The sequence below is a fragment of the Adelges cooleyi genome, unplaced genomic scaffold (genome assembly GCF_023614345.1).
Source record: "Adelges cooleyi isolate 19-005CV unplaced genomic scaffold, UGA_ACOO_1.1 ACOO_flye_CR_arks_rails_tigmint_CR_PRNA_2, whole genome shotgun sequence".
In the NCBI taxonomy this organism is placed as follows: domain Eukaryota; kingdom Metazoa; phylum Arthropoda; class Insecta; order Hemiptera; family Adelgidae; genus Adelges; species Adelges cooleyi.
In genome coordinates, this window is record NW_026095860.1 from 10800383 (window position 1) to 10826781 (window position 26399).

The 26399-nt window shown below is 30.2% G+C and overlaps 3 protein-coding genes and 1 long non-coding RNA gene across 5 annotated transcripts; 2 read left to right on the forward strand and 2 right to left on the reverse strand.

The window, feature by feature from the left end:
- Nucleotides 1-136: 136 nt before the first annotated feature.
- Nucleotides 137-1184, reverse strand: LOC126833548 (uncharacterized). The gene is made up of 2 exons (XM_050564964.1): nucleotides 608-1184; nucleotides 137-523 (listed from the first exon to the last, which is right to left on the reverse strand). Exons 1-2 carry the CDS (start codon nucleotides 901-903, stop codon nucleotides 310-312), a joined length of 510 nt encoding a protein of 169 aa, XP_050420921.1. The 5' UTR covers nucleotides 904-1184; the 3' UTR covers nucleotides 137-309.
- On the forward strand, nucleotides 1072-2408 carry LOC126833550 (uncharacterized). Its single transcript, XR_007684956.1, has 3 exons — nucleotides 1072-1423; nucleotides 1557-1647; nucleotides 2244-2408. It is a non-coding gene; the product is annotated as an uncharacterized LOC126833550 (long non-coding RNA).
- Nucleotides 2409-7608: 5200 nt separating this feature from the next.
- On the forward strand, nucleotides 7609-14018 carry LOC126833547 (uncharacterized). 2 transcript variants are annotated; one of them, XM_050564962.1, is made up of 5 exons: nucleotides 7609-7786; nucleotides 9918-10006; nucleotides 12419-12646; nucleotides 12718-13268; nucleotides 13343-14018. In XM_050564962.1, exons 2-5 carry the CDS (start codon nucleotides 9962-9964, stop codon nucleotides 13698-13700), a joined length of 1182 nt encoding a protein of 393 aa, XP_050420919.1. In that variant the 5' UTR covers nucleotides 7609-7786; nucleotides 9918-9961; the 3' UTR covers nucleotides 13701-14018. The 2 variants fall into 2 exon arrangements, with proteins under 2 accessions (XP_050420919.1, XP_050420920.1); XM_050564963.1 differs by having other exon boundaries at nucleotides 7617-7635.
- LOC126833549 (uncharacterized) lies at nucleotides 13696-15073 on the reverse strand. The gene is made up of 3 exons (XM_050564965.1): nucleotides 14899-15073; nucleotides 14041-14253; nucleotides 13696-13959 (listed from the first exon to the last, which is right to left on the reverse strand). Exons 1-3 carry the CDS (start codon nucleotides 14906-14908, stop codon nucleotides 13775-13777), a joined length of 408 nt encoding a protein of 135 aa, XP_050420922.1. The 5' UTR covers nucleotides 14909-15073; the 3' UTR covers nucleotides 13696-13774.
- Between the last annotated feature and the right edge of the window lie 11326 nt (nucleotides 15074-26399).

A 26399-nucleotide genomic window follows, 5' to 3' on the forward strand; every position in this document is an offset into this window, starting at 1 on the left:
AATTCAACTTAATTGAATTTTCAACGTGTTAATAACTAATGTATTATTTCAATTAGAATTAAGAAAATTTATTCAGACTTTAAAACTTACAGTTTTTACCCTTATAAAATGTTTATTTTAGTGACAAAAAGAAAAATTAAATGCAAATTTCACGCTTATTCTTTAATGTCTCATACCATATTAAAGTTATTGTTTAAATATTATGCATTATATACAATTTGATCAACATTTAAACAACAATCTTTAATATCATTAATTTAGTTTATTATACAACTTTATAAACACTTGTGAATTGGTCAAATTATGAGTTCATATTTTTGCTATTCTATAAGCGTTGAAAGACGTGACGTCTGCTAATTGCTCGAGTTCAGAGTTGAATTTCTTTGGCGTCCCAAACATGAAAACTGCTATTTGGTCTCCGTAACTAACTTCGACGAGTGTTGTAGCCGATCCTCCTCCGTTTGCTGTCGCTAAAATGGGCAGCCATTGTTTACCGTTGGTCAATCTTTTTTGTAACACCAACCTGAAATCAGTATTATGTCCATTAACAAATATTCTAATGTGAGTGTTTTTGTTATTACACTATATTATTATAGTCGTGCGTTACCTGGCGTTACGGTCGGTCGCTCCGGAAAACGAAAACTGGTATACACCTGAACAAGCCACGGTAAATACACCCAGTTCTCTATCCCAAGTGGACGCCAAATTAACCACACCGTTTTTGTAGGCCACGATACCAGAAGAATGGACCGGACCGCTTCCTGTAGCTGAGAAAGCTAAGACTCCATTACAATCGGCTGCCAACTGTTTCGGTGAGTTTCGCGATGGAGGTAACGGTACAACGGCGACCGATACTGACCAGAATAAAACAGCCGACACCAAAAGCAATCGTAAAGCGCACATTGTGTGAAACAAATCAAGGTTTTTGGCTACTAATAATATGCATTCGTTCTCACAGATCACACGTTTGTTGTAGTGCAGACCTTGTCAAGGACGCCGTATTGGACACACTAATAAATGCTAAACAACACCATATATTATACAGACTCGGAGAGTGAGTGTTTTTGCTTTGCTCATTAGAATACTTTAATGAAGTACACTATATTTAGTTATTATGACCCGGCTCATTGCATATGACCCGGCGCGTACGATAAAAACAAATTAAATAAATAATTAAATCACAATTGGAGTTTTGTGTAAACGCTAAACACGTTTATAAATCCCAAACAAACAACATAATAACGCATAAGGTGCTTTGGAGTTATTTATCTGGCGATAACGTGTGACTGTAAAACCTGTACAAGAAAATGAAAGCCAACCTGAGTGTTTTAGAATAGTGCGGTAAAAATTAAACAAAAAAATTAGGTACTAATTTCGGGGCTGGGGAGGAGGATTAAAAGTTATTGGCTGAATGAGTTTAGGAGTAAGTACATATTATTATCATGTATATTCCATTTTTGTAAAAAAACAAGCATAAAATATTGTTGCGGCTTAATCAGTGTAATTTTTTTTTTGTATTGTTATCGACAAAGCTTAGAACATTAATATTGTCATAGGGCAATGCACGAATATAATTAATTTTTATAGTTAATTTGACGTCATTAACAACAAGGCGAATAAGATCATACCAATGACTATACGAAACAGGTACGGAAAATGGAATTTTATATTTAATTTCACGGTCATCACATTTTACTTGTTTTTATTATTCTTGTTTTTAACACCGTCCGGTTTATATTTCTATATTATACTTTATAATTAATAATGACTTATGTTTAGTGTCAGACAACAATAGCCCTATAATAATAACTAGAATATAATAATAAGTACAGTCTACAATTATTACTTTTTTTTCAAATTTAATAAAAACTTATTTATGATAACCGTAGTAAAGTTGTAGAAGACAACGAAACTATTTAAAGTTTAGTCAGGTGAGGTTAGATTTAATAATTAAAGATCGACTCTTTTGACATAAACAATTATTTTCAGTTTATAATTTATAAACTGATATGGGACGTTAAATGTTACTATTTTTAAATGGTTATAAATTATAATATTGCTCAACCGGTATTCTTCCCGAAAATTGCACAATTGAAAAGTTTAAATAAATGCTTCATTTTAATTTTATTAGATGAACTTTACACTCGATTTTCTTAGAAAAATGTTTTACACGGATAAAAAAAAATGGTGTGTTCTCCACTTTTTTTAAAGATCCTGTTTTATGTACTTATCTTATTTTAAAGCCACTCCTATGCATACAAGACAGTTGGATGGATGTCCGTTTTGAGAATACAGGGTAAGGCAATGGTTTCCGAAAGGATTATTTAATCTTAAAACCATTATTTGTATACAGAACTGATAAACTATTCTGTCCTGTTATATACCTACAGCTAATGTGCTCAGATTCTTGAAGCGAAAAGTAGGTGACTTACCAAGTAAGTTACAATACAGATTATTTATAAATGAAATGGTAAACATTTTGAATTTCTATCACTGGCGTACATCAAGGGAGGTTATGCATAGAATATAAACGCCTTAAGTTTAAGTTCGTTTTGTTAAATTGTTCACATTCAACAAATGTCTCGCTAAAAAGTAAAAACATTAAAATTTGAACCCAGACTTCAAATTGTTGGGTTTTGAGTGTATACTGACTTTCTTCTTTAATTTACGCCAATGATTAAAAAAATAAAATAATAAATTTGTATGGTTAAAATAATATACATTGATGATTTTCTTATCATAGAATATAAAGTCAATTTTAATATTAATGTTATTTAATTTAACGGGGTAATTTTGTTTTTGTTTAGTGATTTAGTTCTTAATCATAGGTCGTCCTTGCGGACTTGTGAGCTCAGAGCTGTGATAAATGTGAGTATGCCCGTTTGTTTGGATATCTGAATATTTTTTTATTAATTTAATATTTTACTATTAATGTACGGTACATAGTGAAAGTATCAGTAGTATTAATAGATTCTATTAATACTAAACGACTATCGAATGGGTAAAAAAAAATGAATGTTATTATGAGCGGGCGCTTGTGCTACAATGTAATTAACGCGACCGTGTGAAAATCCGATATAATTTCGAAATTCCTAAGTAGTTTTTTTTTTGCTAACAATAAAAACAATCTTATCGGGTACCTACTGCGACCACACGAAGCATATTACAATATTCCCGCATGTATCATATTTACCCCTTGCCCATCGCCGGACAAGCATTGCAAAATATGAGTAGCATAGTAGACAATGTATTTATGTACCTACAAGATATTATTTATACAAGACGACCTTCCCACAAAAGCGCACAATCTTCATACTTCTGGTTAATAGTTGTGCAACTACTATTATATTGAATGGGTGCATCATAAATCATAATATATGAAGACTGTATTTATACCAATGTCAAAATTAAGAAAAACATAAGCTGTCGGATTGATTTTTGAATTTTTCTCGTCTTTTTGTTTTTTACCTAACACATTTAAAGTATGGTTTGAGCGAAAATTTGTATAATAACTAGAAGCATATTCGAATTTTTATATTGAAGGTAGGAAAATGATCAAAATCTCTTGCCACGAACAACTGAAAAAATGTAATTTTTTACCTTTGGCCGCTTGCAAATTAAATTTCCTTTGAAGTCAAGTATGTTGTTGAAAATCGATAGAGTGTAATAATCTCAGCATGCAATTTTGGCATGCCTAGTGTGTACATTTTAATTGGTTAAGCGAATGATTTGGTAATTCATCATGTACACGTTTATCAAATTATACTTTCAAGGCCAAGCACAGTCTCACGCACTATTTTTCTACCTCAAAATAAGAACCCATAGGATCTTATGTAGAACAGTTTGCTTCTTTCACGATTTGTGGTATTAAAACGAATCATAACTTTATTATATAATTGTGCATATCTTTGCTGTATGTATTGTACGTGTTGTAGTAAGAAAATTCATGGGATTTGGAGGTCACCTTAACGCCCAAGCAGATTCACGCTTTGGAATTAAAAAGTACATTGTGAAATAAATCTTTCAAACAATTGGCTATTATTTTACCTTGTCTAGGTATACACACAAAAAAATAAAGTTTCTACTATAATAATGCGTAGTTAACAATACACTCAACAATTATATGTTCTTCTACTTAACCTGAAGGAGTGCAGTTATTTCAGGTACCGTCAAAATTAATTTGCTATTCGTTTACAATTATCAATGATTTTATCAAATACTTAATTGATTATAGATCCACACTGTTCAGATCTACACATTTAATATGTTAAATGTTGTGCGTTTTTGTCTATTTACTTCTACTATGTCAATAATTAACTCGGTTGTCTTTTATATGTGTAATCATATTTTTTAAATCAAATTAAAACGAAACAATAGTAATTACATTTTTACTACGGATACCCTTGGATGGTATGTATTGGGGCCAAGTGACAATATTTACACTGAAACTTGTAAATAATCATTTGCATTAATGTTTAACAATTATAATATTAAAACAAATTACTGGCAAGATGTAATAGTGATGAGTTGGGCGAGTCAGTGGTCGTAATTTTTAATTGTAGCGACGATATGTGTACATAAAATTATATTTTTAACTTAAACCTATTAGGTATTTTCAACACTCGAGAGAAACCATCAAGTTTTTGTATCCAGTAAAAAACACTCTTTAAGCATCTCGTTTAACCTACGTTTAACTCTACAACAAATAACAAATACCTACTAATAACAGCAATTGTAGCCCGAAGGGCTCTCAATTTTATGATTTTCTCAATTGGCTCGTTTTAAACTTTTAATTTTCATTAAGAACTTACTGCAATAACAGTAATGGAAATTCAAACATACGTTCACTCTTTTCTTACAAGCGTCTGAATTGTATTTGACGACGTTTGCTGCTTGAGTAAATATAGAGTAAACTTGGCATTTAATTCAGTTTCTTACTTTTTTTTTCTGTGGTAAAGTAAACAACGAAAATACAACAAATTTACACCTTTTTTTTGCGTCAATCGTGGATGTTCTAAAAAAAAAATAGTGAAATTGAAAACAAAGTGCACGTGACATGAATCTGGACCCCTAGAATGTCTAGTACGGGTAAAGTGGCAGCTAAAAAGTAATTTAACTTATTAGTTATTACATTAGTCTAGATACATTAGCGGGGAATTTAATTTCGCGATTAAGTTTTATACTAATTTAGCCAAACAGAAATACAAATTAAAATATTAAAATTATTTATTTATTTTCATTACAAGCGCTTATACTAATTCTAAGTATTTTGCATAACCGCAATTTATGTTAAATATCTTAGCCGTTTCCTTCATAAATAAATAATAAATAAAATTATAATTACAAAATTTTTTAAAACAGTTAAAACATTTATTAACTTGTGTTTCTATCTGAATAACGACGATAGGCAGACCGCAGATGTTATGTTCAGGGTATATCTTAGTTCCAATGATGTTCCGGGATGGCCTAGAAAATACTAATTTAGAATGGTCTGTCGTCAAATCATACAATTTACATTATCAAGCAATGCTTAAATAACATATTTTATTATATAGAAAAAAAAATGTTATAATATACAATATAGCTATTATTATGTGTATTGAAATTTGAAGCTTTTTATACCAGTTTTTTGATAAGTTATAATTCTTTATTTATATACATGTATCGTACAGCAAAATCATATTATAATTTAAAAAAAAAAATTGGAAAACGCTTATTTAAAATATATTAAAATAAATATTTTTCTATTTGACAATATGAGTGCGTAAATAGTATTTGGTTTTGTTGGGTACCTAAATCGTGGCCCGTTCAGAACATATTATTATCGTTCAAGCTTAAATTAATATTTGATTTTTCGTCCCAATGAAGACCCTGTTTTTGGACGCACCGATAATATATTGTTGGGGTCAAATTCGATCTAGAGTGCTTCGAGGGTGAGTTAATGTAATGGAATACTTGGTTTAAAAGCTAAATCGTGTGTGACGCATCCGAAGCCACTGCAAGGCCTATTCCCTGATATGTGTACTGTGTAGGTACTATTTCTTTAGATGAATTCAAAAATATTATGACGTGTTAAATATAATACAAAAATAGTGCACCGAGCGAGAAATTGTTTGAAAAGCGCAGCGTTGAAATCCTAAAATGTTTGAAATAGTATTTATAATTATGTTATCGATATGAGCAGAGATCAGAGTTATCCATTGGTCATATATCCATTTACCAAATAAGATTTACTAATAAGAATTTGTTTACTTGAACTTGTTTACAAAACTCGATTTCTGCACAAAACTATCAATTTATAAAAAACATATTAATGGTTAATCTTCTATGTTAAACATTTTTTTCCCAACTTGTTTTTTAAATACATTATTTATTGGAACTATTGGGTTATTGCACCTCATCGATTTGGGCCTAGTTTGGTATTTGCATCAATACCCGATACAAACAGTTAGCAATATCATGTTGACCCTATAGTAAAGTAAACGTTACATCAGCTTTTCAATTAAAAAATGTTATCTCGTTTGACATGGACAACATATTATCGTATAATATTCGTGTTCACACTATTATGTCATATTCTATACTTTCTCTGGTCATAAGAATCGCATTGATATCATGATGTTTTATGACACTTTCCAATTATAAAGATAAATACTATTTATCGTTTAACTTATGTATTTTATACCAACACGTAGATTGTGTTGCAGTTTTAAAATATGTTTTCTTACAAACGTACATTTTAATTGTAGCTGGACTTGATAGACATTAATAAATATTATTATTCACACCTCATATTTTAGCTTCGACGGAGGGCTTATAAACTCGACTTCAATTTATATTTTTTTTGAGAGAGGAGAAGCGTTAAAGCGTTGCATATACAATACATCCTTATTCCTTATTAATACAAAGTTTATGTGAAATTTGGTATTTTGGAGTTACACCCATTGCTACATAGGCTGACGATATGTGTTTCTGTAATTTTCTGGACGGATAGTTTAATTAACGCTTTGGATTCATCGAAAAGTCGCGTATTGCATAATATGGACGTAGTGTTGATAATATTTAAATAAATTAAATTTATATATTAGAATATTGGGTGTTTTTTTAATTTTTTTGGCGATGTCGCAAAATCATAATGTTGGTGTATATTGATCAATGGATGGCTCGAAATCGGGCTTAACATTTATAATATAGCGTTAGCTGTGTGTAATCACTAAACGTGCACTGATTTGATTATTAAGAGCTATAAAATATATTATAATATCAAACGTAAACGTGTAGAGGTGCACTTCCCAAACGGTTTATTTGCATGTTGTCCTCAGTGAATTCGTGCACGCGTTCTCCTATGCCTATTCCGACAAACATTATTGTAATTTAAATTGAGTTTGCTCGGATAATAAACTGCTATAATATACACATATTATGGTCGGTACCTAAGTACCTACCTGGTAAACCTAAAAATAATTAGTAAAATGACCCACTGACGGCGATGCGCTTTCTCGCGGCCGATAAGTGTAAGTGCTGTGGACTTATAACGGGGAAGGGGCAAGGCCAGCTTAGGAGGAGCACCCCAAACGCATGCGATCGCGTCCTCAGTATTATCCACAGCTTACAGGCGTGTGTTCGCGTTCACCGGTTAGTTAAGTGTTTTTACTTTTTTTTTTTTAACATTTTAATTACCAAAAGGATTTCTACATTGTTAAGCCCTCGACGATCATCTTTGTACGGCAACGGTTTCTCTGCGACATCAAAATTGGATGTATTATACTATATTATTACAGTCAATGTAAGCTTTCCGTTTTACCATCAAAATAACATATTATAGAGATAAAATAATTCTTGTCCCGTCCATATCGTCTATACTATAGACTCTATAGGAACAATTTTAAGTGTCTAAATAAATGTTGTTTTTGTTGCTTTTCGGATTTTTAAAGCTCATCAAGTATTTACTCTAGGGATGAAAACCAGCGCTCTGTAGGTATAGGCGAGTACACGTTATTTTTCCCTTTCTATTGGAAAACCTAAAAAACACCGAAACATGGAATTTAAGTTTTCGAATTAAATATTACGAGCTGTGAAGATGACTGATTTTGCATTTAAAATATTTAATCGCGGTTACTTCAGCCATAATTTGAAACACAATAATATGTATAATCGTTGCAGCCATTGCTTCAGCTCGGCAAAAAGTAAATTAACTGCTGTTTTGCCTTCAATAATGATGTTCGTCCTTTTATTATAAAAACACGAATGATCTCTAAAAAGCTTCGACTCTTTGGATATTCGAACACACACCTTTATCTTGTCTAAAGTTTTAAATATTTATAACGTGCAGTACCTAATTATTAATAATACTGTATTGCAACCAGCATTATTGGTACATTATTCTCGTTTTAAAGAGAACCGTGAGGGGATAATAAATATGCCTGTTTTTTTTTAAATTCAGTTATCTTATTGATCAAACTGTCATTTGGTGGTATTGTTTTCTTGATTGCCGCCGATCAGTCTTTTCTACGGTTTAAAATATACTAATATCGTGGTGGATGATTTAATTGTACGGGAAAATTTTAATTGACTCCTATTATCAGATAAATAATTCCAAAACGATCCTTGAATAGCGTTTCACTCAATATAATTATAAGTAAAGGTTATTGTTAATTTCATTTTATTTTTAGATATTCATATAATATATTGCATATATTGTGTGTATAATAAATAATAACAATAATAACTTAATTATTTTATTTTGTTTAATTGGGAAAAGCCAAAATAATTTGTTTTCCTTTAATAATGAGTGTTTGATTTACATACTCCAATGAATACAAAATAACATACATTTTCCTCGTTGCCCTTGGATAAATACATTTTAAAAACGTGTAAAATATTATAAGACCTGTTTTGTTATAAATTGCTTAAAAATTATTTACATTGAAATAGTCATAATATTATTTTTTTTAATTTAAAATTGTGAGATAAACTGTACCCAGTCTAGACTACCAATCGTGGCGTCAGATCTCTCCATTTAAATCTTACATTACATTATTAGGGTTTGCACATAGCTTTTTTTTAAGGTACAAAGTATAGGTAATATTTAAATTCAATTTATTTGCATACATTTTGAGATTTTCAACTTATATTTAGCTTACTCTGTATTAAAAATATAGTATATTTTTGCAAAATCTGAGGGCAATAAAGCCTGTAGGAAGTTCCTCTCTTAAATTCTTCTATTATTTTATTAAAATTTAATTCCTATCACTACGAGGCGTCATCGATATCCGCTAGCCATGCGGGTCTTTATTTGCCAAAAAAAAAAAGGCTAATAAGTAATAACTAAATTCTAGGAGATTAATGAATTGACATAATATACATTCAACTATATAAAATTTAATATATTATGTTATTATACATTTTTAAGGTACATAAGTTGTACAAATGTCGTTTGGCGTTTAATTATAAATAAGTTCTTATCCATTCATTGTGAAACCCATAAATAGTCATTATAATTATTTCATTAACCATTAAATACTATTATCTAAAATTAACATTGTTTTTTTTTTCAATTTATTTTGAGTTTCAAATAATGAATAAATTGAATTAAAATTAAAATACGTAATATTGTTTAAAAAACGAGTCACATTAAAACTATTAAAAACTGAAAAAAAAATGATTCTTTTTGATTTACTATCCGTCACTTAATAGATATTTTACAACTAAATAAAAACAAATTATGATTTACTGCGAAACTTTAACGTTAAAGTGTCGCCACATAATATAACAGCTACAATGTGATACGGCTCTTACTCTCACGTTTCCTAGAACACAATACATAATAATATGATAAATGCTCAAATCAATCAAATTAGGGTTTTCGGTTTTACTCCTTGAATACTTTTTAAGACTTTTGCTTTTAAAAATTACAGATAGCGATGAAATGCAATTGTAGTGGTTAGTCCGAAGTCATAACATGTCCGTTTGCAATTTATGGGCTACGTTCAAGTTCTCTCAAATAGTAAGTACATTTAAATTAAAATAGACGACATATTATGCATTATTAGACAGCAGTAAGGGACAAAAATACAAAGAACTATAATATTATGCACTGTACGTCACACGATAATTGTTTAATTACACGAAAATTTATGACGGACGCCCTTCAACATTATAATATAATGCTCATGTGGGCCGTGGGAAAACTACAAGGTTATTGTAGTTTTGAAATATGTATAATACCTACACATATTACGACGAGAAAATCTTGATGACGATTCACCTAAGTACTTGACAAAATAAGTGATCCGAGCAAAAACGCAGAATAATTTTCAACTATACGAATATTGTGTAATTAAAATGTAAATACGAGTAAAAATGATTTTTTTTCAAGGTAGAATCATTGCGTAGCCTGTTCGATTAAACAGCGTGAGATATTTTGCATTTATAGTCCGTTTTCAATATAGATGTATAAAAATTATAATATATGGCATATTATGTGATGAAACTACCGTGAGAAAAAAATAGGTATAGTCGATAAAAGCAAATCGTACAAACATTTCTTTAAAACCATCGCAAAACAAAATTCCTTTACTTGATATTAATAAATAATAATATATTAAGAAAATGTTGTAAGAAGCCAGAAATTATCAAAAAAAACGTTATTGGATGGTGTTGACTTAAAATGTAGTTAAAAGAATTATTAACCACAGAAAAAAATCCATCGTTTCGTTCAGCATTTTGAGATGTACTTCCATCCTTGTATGTGTTCCATAAACAATAAATAGGATGCTGGAATTAATATATAACATAAATAATATGATTTTAATGGAATACTTTCAAGTTTAAAGGTGTAGAAAAACATAATATGAAATCACTTATTCGGATTTTTCAGTTTATTAACTATAATAAATTCATTGAACATAAAGTTCTATTTTGTATTGAAATATTGAATAATAACTAATAGCAGGTATAATACGAGTAAGTATAGATCATCAATAGCGTTTCTGCCTATCTAATTATTATTAATTTTTCATTTTCAATTTTTGACTGGATTATAAAAAAATGTATTTAGAATGTTTTAGACTTCATGACAACTATAGTGATACAATCCTGATATTATACATTGAACATACACATTAATAGGTATCTTATTCATATTACTGTAGATATAAGTAATCAAAGCTGAAAGACTACGAATCAATGAAGTATGAACTTTCAACGAAAGTCAATTGCAAATACCTTTAATAACTATCGTTTTCTATCCTTATTTAGAAGTAGTATATATACATTCAAGGCTTTGGTAAAGAAAAAAAATTTACAAAGCGTACAATATTCGTTAATCATTTGCACGGTAGGTAGCTAATGTAGTTATCTATGTATTTAAAGTTCAATGCTGTCCAAAAAAAAAATGATATTAATTAAAAATGATACAGTGCTCGTGTGAAAGTGTATAGAAATATAGAATATAATAGGTACCTACTCCGTTTATTATGAGCACTAAAGTTATTATAGGTACATCTTGATAATGAGCAGCTTGTAACCTTATCATAATGATGTGGTACAAATTATAGTAAATATAATACCTACCTATAATGAAGTAATAGGTATCTATTTAGAAGGACTTATTCTTCTTCATTGGCCTGAATATTAAGTTTATTTTCTAACAAATCGTTGCCCCTGACGAGTGAGACATTACATTTTATACTATTAATTGATAATTGATGATTCTATTCCTATATAACATTTAAAAACTAAAAAAAAAAAAAGCCTGGGTTTAAATTGTATAATATATATTATAGTAATAGTTATTTTGATTAGAGTATTGGGTACCCCGTACCTACTTTAAACTGATATACTGTAATTTTAGTTGTTTCAGTGACAAGTGGGTGTGAAGTCAGAACAGGTTGAATTACATTTATACAAACCTAAGGTTTAAAACCTTGCTAAATAATGTATTTAATAATAATATCGATTGTAGTCAATAAACTTAATACTTGTACTATAACAATAATTTACATAGACTTGTAGTATAATAATACTTGACACTTGTCAACAAAATAAATAAATGTTAATGATGAACTTTGAATATTTGGCGCCTCGGGCAAAAAATACAAGAGCTCTACGGATTATACTTAGATCACAATTCACAGATTATAAAATAATAATCTGTGCTTAGATCTAAAAATATGTAATACTAAAATAGCTGCTATTATATTTAAAAAAAAAAAAAAAAATAGGTGCTAAAACAAAATTAATTAGCTAGTTAAAGTAGCACCTATTATTATTATTTTTATTTAAATATCAGTTGCTTTAAAAATTGCAGCTATTTACTACCTTTATTATCGAACTTCACCTCAAAAAAAGTGTTACCATTTATCTACCGTCATTAATTTATTGTTGATACCTAAATACTTTTATTTTGTTGTTGTAGATTTTATGTTTAAGTTGTCTACTTTACAAACGATGGGCTGATGCGAATGCCAGTAGATTATTTTATTTGCTGGAAAAAACTTCTCGAGAGTGGCCTTTACTGAACAGTATAACAAGAAATGGCGCTGGATCACTATTTGCAGATGTCACGTTTGGTGGCTATGTAATAATATGTATAGCGTTATTTATCGCATACTTGATGGATGAACTTAAGAACAGCAAGAAAACGGTAAACTATAACAAAACGTTTTATACTAAATTTGACTGTTTATGTTAAAAAAAAAAAACTATTATGTTTAGGAAACATTTTTGTTGGCTATTGGTGCAATTTTGTTCATTGCCGTTGGTTGTTTAGTGGTGACTACCATCGACAGCATTCCAGAAAATCTCATTGTTAACGCATTGGTTCTTAGCAGTTTATCCATAATAACCGGTATGGTTTTCATATTGGACATTTGTCTGTCGAGTAAACAAGACTCAGATAAGAAATCGAAACTGCCCAAAAACACCCGTTATGGCGATATTGCACGTACCATGAACTCAGCCGACGTGGTCGATTCTGTACGTGTGAACGGCACTTCCAATGGACATACAAATGGCATTATGAAAAAGGAAACCGTGGAAAAAAAACAAAACGGTCTGTTGCAAACGGCTATTGACGGTGTTGAAACCAAAAGTGAGGCTGTACAAACAATGACCGAAGAAGACGCTAGATCACAGTATGGCAGAAAGTATTTGGGTAACAGAGGATTTAGCAAACACACGGATTGGTACGATACGGGTATGGATCTACCTAAAATGAAAAAACTTGAAATCAACGTACCGGAGGACTCAATTGAACACCGGCATAGGTTATAGTAAAAATTATATTTAAATATAACAATGATAGTGTCGACTAATTAGGATTACTTGTTTTTTTTTTCAGGTTTGTACATGTCAAAAATGGTAGCAAACTTCAATCTCCCAGCATTACTAGTACAGTACACCAACAGGAAAGCCCAAAAGAAGAAAATGAACACGAAGTGCAAAATGCCAGTGTACCGTATACTGTATCAGAAAAAAAGAAACCGATAAGGCCAACAGATTTACCGTTAAAGTCTCCAGTAGAACGAATAAATGATTCACTTCAAAAATCTGTTAAAAGTCGCTTTTACTTTGGTTCAAATATGGAGGAACCTAAATCTCCAAATGATCCTGGTTATGTTCTTCACACGGCGTCTCGTTGGGAGGAACCAATTTCACCACAAAACGGATTAAAACATTTCAAGAGAAGTCAAGTTTAAACAATATAATTGATAATTTATTTTTACACAAAACAAAACAAACAATTTATACAGACTAGATATTTATTAACGTTTCATCCTTTTATCTTTAAAAATGTTTTTTCTACACCTTCTGAATTTAGATTAGCCTCTTCTTCTTCAATGTGTTGTTTAATATCAAATGTGTCCTTTTGGTACTCTTTTTTATTCAATATTTCTAAGCCTTTCACTCGTACAACAGTAGCTTGTTCAACTCCTAACATCCGGGCATAACGAAATCCTAAAAATAAAAGTAATGTAATATATAAAAGTTTTATTAAATTATATAGTATTATTTTACATGTAAATGTTATGTATTTACCAGGAGAAAGTTTTTGTTCGTCTTCTGGAACTAATCCTTCAGCGTCTAACCATTCTAGTTTTCCTTGTCCTATTTGATAAAACACAGTACCAAGTGCTAATGCACTAAAAAAAAAGTATCCTTTAGCGAAAAAAAGTCTTTTTGCTTCTGCTTCTTGAACAGTCATTGGTTTCATAATTCGTCTGAAGAATCTTCTCACAATACTAAAACGTACTGCAAACGACAAACAACAACCCAATTTAGCAAAGTCATAAATACTTTGCAATTCGTCATTTTATTCTTGGGATAATAGTCAATGCAATATGTAGGCTGAATTAAGTATAACTTATTGTTGGTATTTGACTATAGAACATTAATAAATTTAATCATAGGTAATTTTGATAGTGTATATTTTTAAAGAACACTAAATGAAACAAGAATTTATAAAATATATAACATTATGGATATCCTAAAGTATAATCCTATTATATAGAGCGAGCAGTAATTGTATATATTTAACGAAATATATATATTATATTATATATAATACATATATCTTTCAGTTTCAAAGCAGATATAAGGATTTTTTCAAAAATGTTGTTATTATACTGTTTGGGGTGGTAAAAAGATAGATGCATTTAATCAAATTAAATTGCAGACAAACGACTATAAGTAAATTATACCATGCCAATAAAAACTCATCGATTTTTCTATACCGGCTGATAATAATCAACTGCAACACATTCTATACACATAATATTTGATTTAGATAGAAAATTAGAATTATAACAATAATTAGTAGTTCAAAGTTAGAGCAGTTAGGTCTCCTGATATCAAAATACCAAATTAAATTATTTAATAGTTTATTTTAATACTTACTGCCCAACATTTTGATTTATATGACCGGATAATTAATTAAGTTACACGTTACTGTTCTTATAGTTGTTATTATATTCAAAAATCATTATAATAATTAAAACCTAGGTATTTCGTTGTATCCCTGTAATTTCTGTGAATTGTGATTTTAATAAATAATCGACAAAATATAATATTTAAGAAATAGATAAGATACCTACAAAAAAATATGATAAGAATATGTTAATACTTTAGTACTCTTTGGAATTGCATGGACTTTGTAAACAAGTAATAACTATTAGTTTTTGATGCGTCGGAGAGAGTTCGTTGGGCAATCAATGATCTAGAAAAACTTTAAGCGACTTATGGTAACTTATATAAATTATATATATATTCATTTCTTTACTATAAATTAGTGATCATCGATGAAATCCATATTTTATTATTAACAGAATTAAGTTTGATTTTTACTTCTTATAATTACTAAATACAGGTAGGTACCGCTATTATAGAACATGGTACGGATAACTTTTGGTTTAAGCATTCAAGTTAAAATATTAATTGCTATTTGAAGTATAACTCAACATTTGAAATAATCATTAAATTGGTTTGGTTAGCGCGTGTGTTACATTCACACCCCACACATCTAGGAATAAACTTTTCGCATTACTTAAATTCTCCAATTTTCTAGCGTGGGTTAACTACGATAAAATATGCTGACATTGCGTCATTGCGAGTAAACGAATGGTTTAAAAACAGGCGTATGGGATTTGCACCAGAAGCCTCCTCCAGAGATAAATAAACAAGCCATCAAGACGAACCTAACCGCCGGGGCATCTGGACTGTTGGCTTTTACGGTTGCCGAGTCCCTTTATTGTACATAAATATAAGAGTTTTAAAAATCATTTCATGATTATTATTATTATATTTTATAAACATAATACGTGTAAAACTACTAAGCGTACCTACGCTGCACCCGGCAATAATTTAACTGTTTGTTTAATATTAATCATACTTTCTGTTTAAGCTTACCTATTACCAAGGTTATGATTATGTCGAGTAGGATTTAGTTATCTTTGACAAAACCAAAATGACTCGCTGTTTAATTTTACACCAGAGTGTTCTAGTATTTTTCTAGTATAGCCTCTATACTATTACCTCTCAATGAATATGTTATTTTTTAAGGGATTGTTTGGTATTTTCAAACAATGTACTAATAATGCGGAAGTTAATTACTAAATGTTCAAAGAATTCTGTGATATGGTAACAATTACTTAGGTATTTATCAGTATATATTTTATATTGTCAATATATTCGTATTTCCTTCGTACACTAGTAATTTATTATTTGTTTGTTATAATAAGCATTTTGGATTTAAAAAAATAAAAATATTCTAATGTTATTTTTGGAGACGTTTTAAAAATAGTAACTTCTGTGTTATTGTAGGACATTAATATTTATTATTAAGATTATGAAAAAATAATGTTTGTTTTCAACGATGAAGTGATGCCAGAAATATAATGTATTGCAATGTAAGTATGTTTGCAAGCGACGATAGTCGTCAGCCGATTTAAATGAATGTCGTATGATCATAATGTCGAGAAGTTTGCAATAAATTCAAAAGCTAATGTTCCAGTAAGTATCCTATAATAAACTATCATCCTTGTTTTAAAAACTACACGTACAAACAATCTGAAATAAAATAACTAGGGTATTAAAATATATTTATGAATTATGATATAACAACTCAAAATAAAAATCTTTAATCATATTAATTTATTGCGTGACTTGTGGTTGTGTCTTTAACTTTACACTGCTTTTTGGGTTTTGATTCTATTTGAATTTTTTTTTTTTTGCATTGTATCTCCTATTGAGTGTTAACTAGAAAATGAAACAAATTCGGATGTTTATATCGGTCATTGTTTACACACAGGAATCAGTTAAGTCTTCCCACGCTCGACTTGCATGGTCAGCAACAACACAAACCGATCTGCCTGTCGCTATACCAATCCATTTTGGGCAATCTAGCTACCGTTCCAAACTATGTATTGTTATGTTAACGGGCTCCAAACAAATTGTATTATTAAACTCATAAAGTATGTATACTTATTGCATCAGCTATAATTCGTCCGAATTATACTTAATCCGTTAGCTTAATGGACAACATACGTACACGGACTTGACCGCCATACTAATATAAATTTTCTATTTAAAAAATTGTTTTAAATAAAAAATTTCCAAACTTTCAAATGTTTGATGTATTTATTTTGTTTAAGATTAATTTGTTATTTTTTTGTACAATACTATAGGTGTAATAAAAAATTAAACCTTATATATTATAGGTCGTGTCTACCTATATAGTTAATTTTAAACATAACACAAACACTTTTTACAAAATTCTACATGGCCAAATATATATTTTCACGACGTTTATTAAGTGTTAGTTTTATACTTGTCTTGTTAGTCTATAACGTCACTGCAAAACGGCAACTACAATAATTCATTATCAGTTTTAGGTATATTACAACTTCAATTTTTATATTTGCAACTTCAATTGCTAATTTAACCTCAATTCTGTGTTAAATCTATTATGAAATAATTTATGAGTTATCCATCTTTAAAATGTATTAAATTTATGATATAACGTATATGAAGTATCGTGTATAATATGTACATATAGGTTTACCAAGTCCAATTTGTTATATCATTATGCTAAAAAGGTACTATACTGTCCTAAAATAATTTTTGAGTAACGCATTTTTTGTTCAGTTCAACTGAGAAATAAAAGAATTTGTACATTTGTAAAATTACATGTAATTTACATTAATTTTACAGTAATAAATACTGTGTTCTATGTTTATCAACTGTCGCTTGTTTTTTTTTTTTAAATAAGTAGCCCATTGACTTTATAGTCTTCAAATGCGAAAACAACAAAAACTTTAGGTATAACTTCATGTGACTAATAAAAAAAACTGTCACTTGATACAAAAAGAAACAAAATGGTTTTTAATGATCCCGCGGGGTATATCTGAACTACCGATAAATCAAAAACGTCTAGTTAGAAACCCCATATTGAAGGTAAACCGGCAAACCAAGGGGGAGAATCTAGAAATTCGACAGATGGTTTGTCCGTGGATCTTGTTTAGATTCCTGTTGATTCAAACGATAACGACCGCTAAATACTCGCGTATCTCAGCAGTGTATTTCCGCCTACTCTTTGATCGTCCACGATGATTAATAGTAGCAAACACATTTTCTGTGGTTCTATTAAGCAAAAATCAACTTAATAATACTAGAGATCAGTGATCACAAACATATTGTGGCCGTGGTGTTAATTTTATACTGAAAATACAATATACATTCTCAGTTTCGAATCAAACCTTAAATAAACTATCGTGAACTATACACATCATCTGGCTTTAGAAAAATGGTGTAGTAAAGTAAAAAGCGTTCTGCGTTTTACTATATCTGTGGCTTGGAGCAAGAAGGGCCAATGCCACTTTTTGCAACTTTCGGAAAATGAGCTTTGAAGTTTTTATAATCCATTAGGCTCTATGTTAATTTTTTTATTAAACTCTTCATGAGTAATTCATTTTTTGGCCTCAGAGTATGATTTTTTCACAGTATATAAAGAATGATTCAATTTTTGCAATTAGCGGACTAACTCGTTTATGCACAAAATTGACATTGGCCCTTCTTGCTCCAAGCCACAGATATGTATTATGATAAAACAATTTTACATTAACCGGTTAGTATTTAATTATTATTCGCAAGTACAACTATATTGTATATGTACAACACGGGCTTAATAATGTATAACAGCTATTACAATATTTAAATATTTAATGTTGTACTTTTAAGATGTATTATGTCGTGTTATTCGGGTTGTATATTTTATATTTTCTGGCAAGTATTATAAACACATAAATATATATATATATATATTTTTTTATAGTGTTTTTACATTACGCAGTAATGAGTTTAAACCAAGATATTATTATTATATTTTATTTGTGTCTCAGCGCGTTACCGAAATCGTAAAAACACAGTCACGCAAAAAAAAACCCGTATAGTCGTAACACGTGCGCTAAAAAACGCGTGCACAGGTTTAAGTAGAAAAAAATATAAGAAAAGGGTGCCGTTAAGGGGACCCCTTTCTTTTAGCTGTATTACTACTGTTTTGTTCATTAAGTATCCGTGTTGTTTTTAGCACCCGGCCGAACGATCATGATTTTTCACGGCCGTCTTGCATTGCCATTGCACCGGAGAGATGATGGCTGGTGAACTCAATCGTCTACGTCAGTCATATTTCCTGTTGCATACGGAGTGTATTATAGTTTTAGTTTGTAACCGAAAACAAAAGATAATAATAATAGCATATGCACTCGGTGTAAAAATAACATTTTTTTGAAAACTTTTGGAAGTCGACGGCGGATCCGCTTCCCGACGACGAATGACACGTCCGGATACGTTGTTGTTGATGATGATGGGCTTATATCCTCCTTCATTTTTTTTCTGTTAACGTTTTCCGAATCATTATTCAGTCACAAATCCTAATTCTGCCTACTTGTCTCTACTTTGGTTCATTTACATGCATCTACAATTATATGCATGTACGTCGGCTCGTGTCACTCATTTGTAAACATCCAACATGCCTAAGTGCCAAATCTTGTCTCGTTTTCCAGTGACAGTATATTAGAGACGACTAATTTTTAGACCTGCTATTTACGTTGTTCGCAACGCCCAATTGATAGGACAATGATTTAACTATGAAAAATGTTGTTTAGGTAAGATTGTTTAAATTTTCCTTGGTATTGACAATAATTTTTGCTAGTGTTGATTTTTACCAAGTTAGTTTCGTTTAACCCCGTATAGTATGGCCTTCTCGGTGATGTCTCGGAAATAATTTACAGCATATTTTAATATGACATACACGTGTACATTAATATTCAGCGGTCCAAACAAACCTAACGACGACGACGGAACTGTTGTGTACAGTACAGCGGATGTAATCCTCGGACACATCTGGACGGAGGCAACTTGGTATTATAGTGGTGGCGACAGGGCTGCTATTATTTAACAGTTGTTATTATTTTACTGAAATTCGGTACGTACATATTATTATACGAATTCAGCACACACACATTAAATGAACAAAACTGTTTGGTGGTCGGCGATTTGTCATTTTTCTCGAGATTTTGCGTTTGGCCTTCGTCGTTGAGTAAGGGACAACACCACCACCGTGAGAAAAGACGTGTCAAGGTCCCGCGTGTCCTTTGTTTAGATTTTATTTTTCATTTATCTACAACAACAGTAGCTATAGTAGGGGATATTTTAAATGTTTAATACTAACAGTATACCTACAATTACAATGGAAATGTTGACAGGAAATAAATGTAAAAAAAAATCCCCGCCCAATACGTCGAATAAAGACCAATTACCGTTAGCCTGCACAAAAATCTAAACTTATGCTAAAAAAAAACATTCAAACTAAAAGCAAATAAACATGTGAGGCATATGTAGAATGTCGTTTAAATAAATACGAATATAATGTTAGTATTTGATAAAAAAAAAAGTCGTTTAATACTCAAATAAAACCGAATTGGTTAATTTAATATTGAATTACAAATAAATCTAGCAGTAAGTCAATTAAAGGAATTAAAATAATGAATTAGTTTTTAAGTTGAGAACATTGTCTAATTCTTGTGAGCCAGTGTTAAATAATAGATATATTGTCGTAAGCATGTAGGTATAAACATCAATATTACATTGTTACAATTTAATTTCAAAAACAAATACAATATTATTATGTAATCCCAAAAATGCTTATAAAAACAGTTATATAAATATGTTAGACTTAAGTGGATTTAATTATTAAAAAAAAATGTAGGTTTATGCGTGATGAAACTATTGTCTGTTACACTATTTTAATTTTGCTAATAGGGTATTGAAATTGTATTATGCAAACTGATTTTTTTCTAGCCTCGCCCTCCCTTGAATAATTATGAGTTTCCGTTTATGACTGACGTCTGACACAAATTTTAAGTATATACAACGCGGCGAAGCTTTAAAAACTTTTATAGTTTACTGAACAGTGGACATACAATAATAATATTCAGAGCCATTATATGTGTTTTTCGTAGCTCTGAGAGTTATTACATACGCTAGTAGTTATAATTATTAATTAGGAACAATAAAATAAGTAATAAATATAATAAGTACTATAGAAAATGTAAAACAACTAAAAATACAATTTTATAAAAGCAATATCATTTTCAGCTAATTTGCATACTAAAATAAAATGCATACTTTAATCAAATATAATATGTATGTGCAAGGTCCACAATGATAAATAGGTGGTACATATTTTCTGTTTATTTTGAGTGGTTGTAAAACGATGACGATGGTTTACTTTTTTGGCCAGATTAACTTTTTTGATAAGCAATTTTAAATCGCGAAAGAAAATAATTTCACTCATTTAATTAAAATCCTTCTAGTGTAAAAGAGAATAGTTTATTTCCTTCTGAAGCTACAGAAAGCAGACCACGATTTATAGAGGCAACGTGCCAGGAACTGCAGCTACGTTTCATCCGGAAAGTAATATACGGTTTTTATACATTTGTACGAACAAAAAAAATTTAAGCTGCAGGTTAAAAATAGTTTCTTAATAAGACCTAAACTAGTAATGTTTGATTATTTTATCTTAACTTTAAGAAATATATTACTATTGCACGAGTTGAGGTATAATGAAAATTGTGTACAAGTATTTAACTATATATATTATAATTCGTTGCTATTTGCTTTTGATTTTTCAACTACTTTAATAAGGTGTGCGGGAAATAGATTTTTTAATTCTTTTTTTTACGGTAAAAATTTGATTTTTAACATTGAAAAATATTCAAATTTAATATCAACAAACTGAATTTTTTAAATAACAATCGGTTTCCTACATAACCTAGTAAAGTAGTCAAAATATTCTAATCTCTTTACAAAATTGAAATTCGATCATTCTAATTAGGCATAATTTTGTCAGGCTTATAGGTCTAAAATAAACCGAAAAGGCATTTAGTCGTTAAAAATATTTCTTTGAAGCTTATACCATATTAACCGGATAATTAAATGTCATAGTCGAAATTTATTAAAACTCCTTTTTCTTAAATATTGCCTATATAAAACTCCTTGAAAATTTCCCGCATCCAACCCCCATAATAAAAATGCATAAGCCCAATAGAAAATTATAATTATTTTTTCACCTGTTTTTGTGAGCGTTTGCTTATAAGTAATTTGTGTATGTTGTAATCAGCGTAATAACATTGTAAGTATTTAGAATATAACATTTTAATCCAACTTGAACTAAGGGTTAAGTAAAAAAACACCTTTTGCGGTTGTTAAGCACGTTAGCCATCATTTAATGAAACAGGTGTTATGGCACAGCAGTGGCGATAGTGGTTTTTATGCTTTTATTACTAAACTCACCCCTACAGCGCAGTGTTGTATTTTATCCTCGTAGACATAATCTTAATATAAACCATGGCTCGTGCCTTGCGTATACCAACTTCTGATTACATGCATTTTTTAAAAGCAAATATTTGACGGGAAATTTCTTGAAAAATGCCAAAATGTCGTGGAGGCTGAAGATAACCACCGTTGTGCTTAGGGATTAAGAGTGAAGGATATACCCTTTTGCCTAATCTCTCAAACAAAACGTGGCGGCCCCTTTGACACAAACGATGCCAAACGCCCGCCACCGCCATTTCTTTTGTCGGGTTTTTTTTTATACTTATATAATTATTATTATTCTTTTATTATAACTAGATCAATGGACGTATGTATTTTTTTTTTTTTGGGCTATGCCGGTGAATAATGAAGATATCTTCCACCGAGAACCCGATTGATATCTGCCATCGATCGCCTGACAAATTGTATACAGGCAACCCGACCGTTTGATCTCACCTGCTCCTTACAGAATTTAAAAGGTGTATTTTCGGTGTGTTTGTTCTTTACACAGCTGTAGTGGATGTATGGCGTTAAAAATAATGAGTATGTCGAAAATAATACTAAGATAACACTCAGTGTAGTCTTACTACTAAATTGGCTATTCAAACAGCAAAATTCTAGACTTTTCAATAGAAATAAAATATTATGTATGTCATCATGAAACTTTCTTCTGCGATATTACTAGCCGTTACACTTTTATATTGTATCTACGCACAGCCAGAGTGCAGACCGTTTTTAAAAACGGAGAAAACCCTTTTAGAATTACACCAAACGCAAACGTAAATTAATAATAATTTATTTTAAAGTCATGTTCTTGTAAGCCATACGTGTATTATTATATTGTCCTCTAAGCCCATGTGCACATGCCACGACGTTTGGCGCCTTAGTGCTGGCATGGGTTGGTCGTCATGTGTGACCGACGCAGTCTGATTGACGATTTCAAATATTGTCCTTAATCAACCCACGTCTGATCTGATTGAACTTAATTAAACGACCGTGCACCGCATCATCTCCAGTCGTTATCTCATACATTAAGCAATACGAACACCGCTATCCTATTCAATCGAGAAGTACAAGATTATAATAATATTATACTTTTCTTTTAATTATAGGAAAAAAACTGTAGAACATCTACTGTCAAAATTCACACCATACAGCACCAGAGCAGACTAGTTACATGTTTAAATAGTTGGTGTAAAACATGTCGGGAGAATTGGGACTGAAATTTCATGAGGAACCATAAACAAACTCATTTTTAAATTAATTAATTCTTTAAAACATATAATTGTTATAAATATATAGGATATTAGTTAATATCTCTATTTATTTGGAATACTAGAGCTAATATTAAATTTCACTTTTTTTAATTATAGAAATACTACTAGGAAATGCTAGTCGTTATGGCGGTCTTGGCTACATTTTTAGATATCTCATGAACCCAACGGTATTTTTAAAATGTATAAAATAGTCACGTCACCGGTCACGGTTGCAACAAGGCACGTTACTGTGTTTGGTACAAACATTTTTAGACAAAAGAAATAAATGCGTCTTTTATCCATTTTTTATATATACCAATGTTAGAATAGTAAAGGAAATCAAAGTCTCAAAAATCATGTTGATAATGAGACATTTTTCAAATAGCAATTACATTCACAAAATTATAATTGACTGCAAAAAACATTCAATATATTTGTAAGTTTTCTATAGAACATACAACGTAAATTATTATAAACTTTATTTTCACCATTTTCATTGCTTATCAATGTAATCGTATGGTTTAACAAACAAAAAAAGCACTGAACGCATTATAATTAATCTAATACTTTCTCTCAGCTATACACTGATTCGAGCATTCATCAGTTATGATGTCAGGATGCAATACATTTAACAATAGTCAATATTATTTTAAATTGCAAAGCAATCTTACTGAATAAAAACATTCTAACAATACTGAAAGTATGAATTTATCGACGATGCACTATTGAAGAATACTATCTGTAGGTTCTTTAAAAATGCACGTGTTCCATCTAGGAATGTTTTAAGGAATGGAATTTACACAAAATAGTGACGCGTATCAAACGTGAATAAAATAGTTGATATTAATTTTAAAAATATCATCGCGTTTGTTAGTCACATTATACCGTATAATATAATAGATAATTAATAATTATTGTACACAACAGCAACTATTTTAATCACCGAAACACTATCATCACCTATAGCATTGATTAAATACAATTTATACAATTGTATTTAATCGATGCCTATAGTCACTGCTTGAAATATAAATTTGTAATTAAACGATAAAACAGCGACCACTAAGTACTGTAGTTGTTACATTGTACCTGAGTTCTGATCCAAAACTAAACCTAAAAATTTGTTAAAAAATCCCTAATAAAATCGTATGTATCATACATGTACCTCTGAAAAACAAAAAAAAAACAAGTGAACATAATGGATACCCCGTGCGCACGTTTATGCTAAAATTGTACTTTTTAAAATTAGATGTTTTAAATAACACAGTTGATTTAGGTAAGCACATAAATATGTATAGTAGTTGCTTATGGACAATATTATTTGTTTGTGTAGCGACTGCATGTGCATATTAGTTACGACTCTCGAGTTGTTTAAAAGAGTTATTGTCCAATCACTTAATATTTACTATGCCTGCAGTTCTATTCCATTTGTACAAACTATAAATTAATATTTAAAGTGCAATTGCTGCACTAAAGACAATAAAACGAAGCGCTTATTATGGTAATGAAATATGATTGCGTCTTTTAGTATGCCTACACGCTACACCATATTCACAAAACAAATGTACATAGAATAATAATAGTTTAGTTTAACCGTTTTTGCTTAACGATCCTATGATATTAATAAATGTAATTGTCATTATCATTTGGTAAAATAGCACGCCAATGTTTTACTAATATACATATATAGATATATTTATTTCAATACTATATAGGATTTAATATTAAGTACCATAAACTGATTCAAACCATCAAATTTGATATTTAATGATACATGAGGTATAATGGCTACAGAAAATATTACCTAATTAAAAATATTAAAGGTTTTTGTTTTACATTTATAAACTGGCGTTGGATAATAGTATCATCATTTCAAGTTATTAATATTCATATTTTGTACACTTAATATGATGTATGGTAGATATACACAAACCGTTATTTTTTCAAATCATTCTTGAAGTGTGCCCATCTGTATTTTTCATGTTTACATTAATATTGTCTTTTTTTTGGGGGTATATACTTCCGTCAATCGAAACATCCGTCGAAGTATAACAATAATACTTCTACATATATTTATAAAATTATTTTTTTTTTAGAATTACATATTTTAAGGTCCAACACGTGCCGCTTGCCGTTGGGGATGGTACTACACACTACAACCATCCCTACATTTTTGCTTGTGATGTTTATGCTGTCAGTCGGATCATCTTCCATGCATTTATTATATATTCTCGATTCTGGTAACCGGTTGTATGCAGTTTTCTTTGTTAAAATGAAGCACTCTTATTTCTGAATGGCCTAAGGATAACACTATATTGTTTGCGGTTTCCCGTTTCTATACAAAGGAATAACATCCAATGTATGTTCTTTGACGTTTGTTCATAATTCCAAGTATGGTCAATTTCACCAACATCAGTATTATACTTACTATAAAATTATTATTTTAAAATCTACCAACAGGCAATACCTACACTGGTTAGGTTAGGTTCATAATATTTACAACTCTTACTTTACTGTATTAATAATTAAGTGAAAAAATATTTCATATCCACTACCCTTGTAATTATATTTTTACCCGGCCGTTAATACCGACAACCCTTTTATTTGGGCGCAGACGGTAAGAAATCATATTTAACATACGCCTGACTTAACAAATTGTAGACACCGCAGCATCGTATCCAACTAGAGAAGGAAGAGACTATACTTACAAAGATATATCCATAAATAGAATACGAATCGCATTTGACAGGTACATGACTGTCATCGCTGCAA

Excerpts from the sequence above, each read along its gene's own strand:
- LOC126833549 (XM_050564965.1), bottom strand. Across the intron at positions 13,960-14,040 it reads CGAACAAAAACTTTCTCCTG|GATTTCGTTATGCCCGGATG; the intron begins GTAAATACATAA and ends TTTTATTTTTAG.
- LOC126833547 (XM_050564962.1), top strand. The coding sequence starts at position 9,962 with ATGTCCGTTTGCAATTTATGGGCTACGTTCAAGTTCTCTCAAATA. Across the intron at positions 10,007-12,418 it reads CGTTCAAGTTCTCTCAAATA|ATTTTATGTTTAAGTTGTCT; the intron begins GTAAGTACATTT and ends TTGTTGTTGTAG. Across the intron at positions 13,269-13,342 it reads TCAATTGAACACCGGCATAG|GTTTGTACATGTCAAAAATG; the intron begins GTTATAGTAAAA and ends TTTTTTTTTCAG.
- LOC126833548 (XM_050564964.1), bottom strand. The coding sequence starts at position 903 with ATGTGCGCTTTACGATTGCTTTTGGTGTCGGCTGTTTTATTCTGGTCA. Across the intron at positions 524-607 it reads GCGACCGACCGTAACGCCAG|GTTGGTGTTACAAAAAAGAT; the intron begins GTAACGCACGAC and ends TACTGATTTCAG.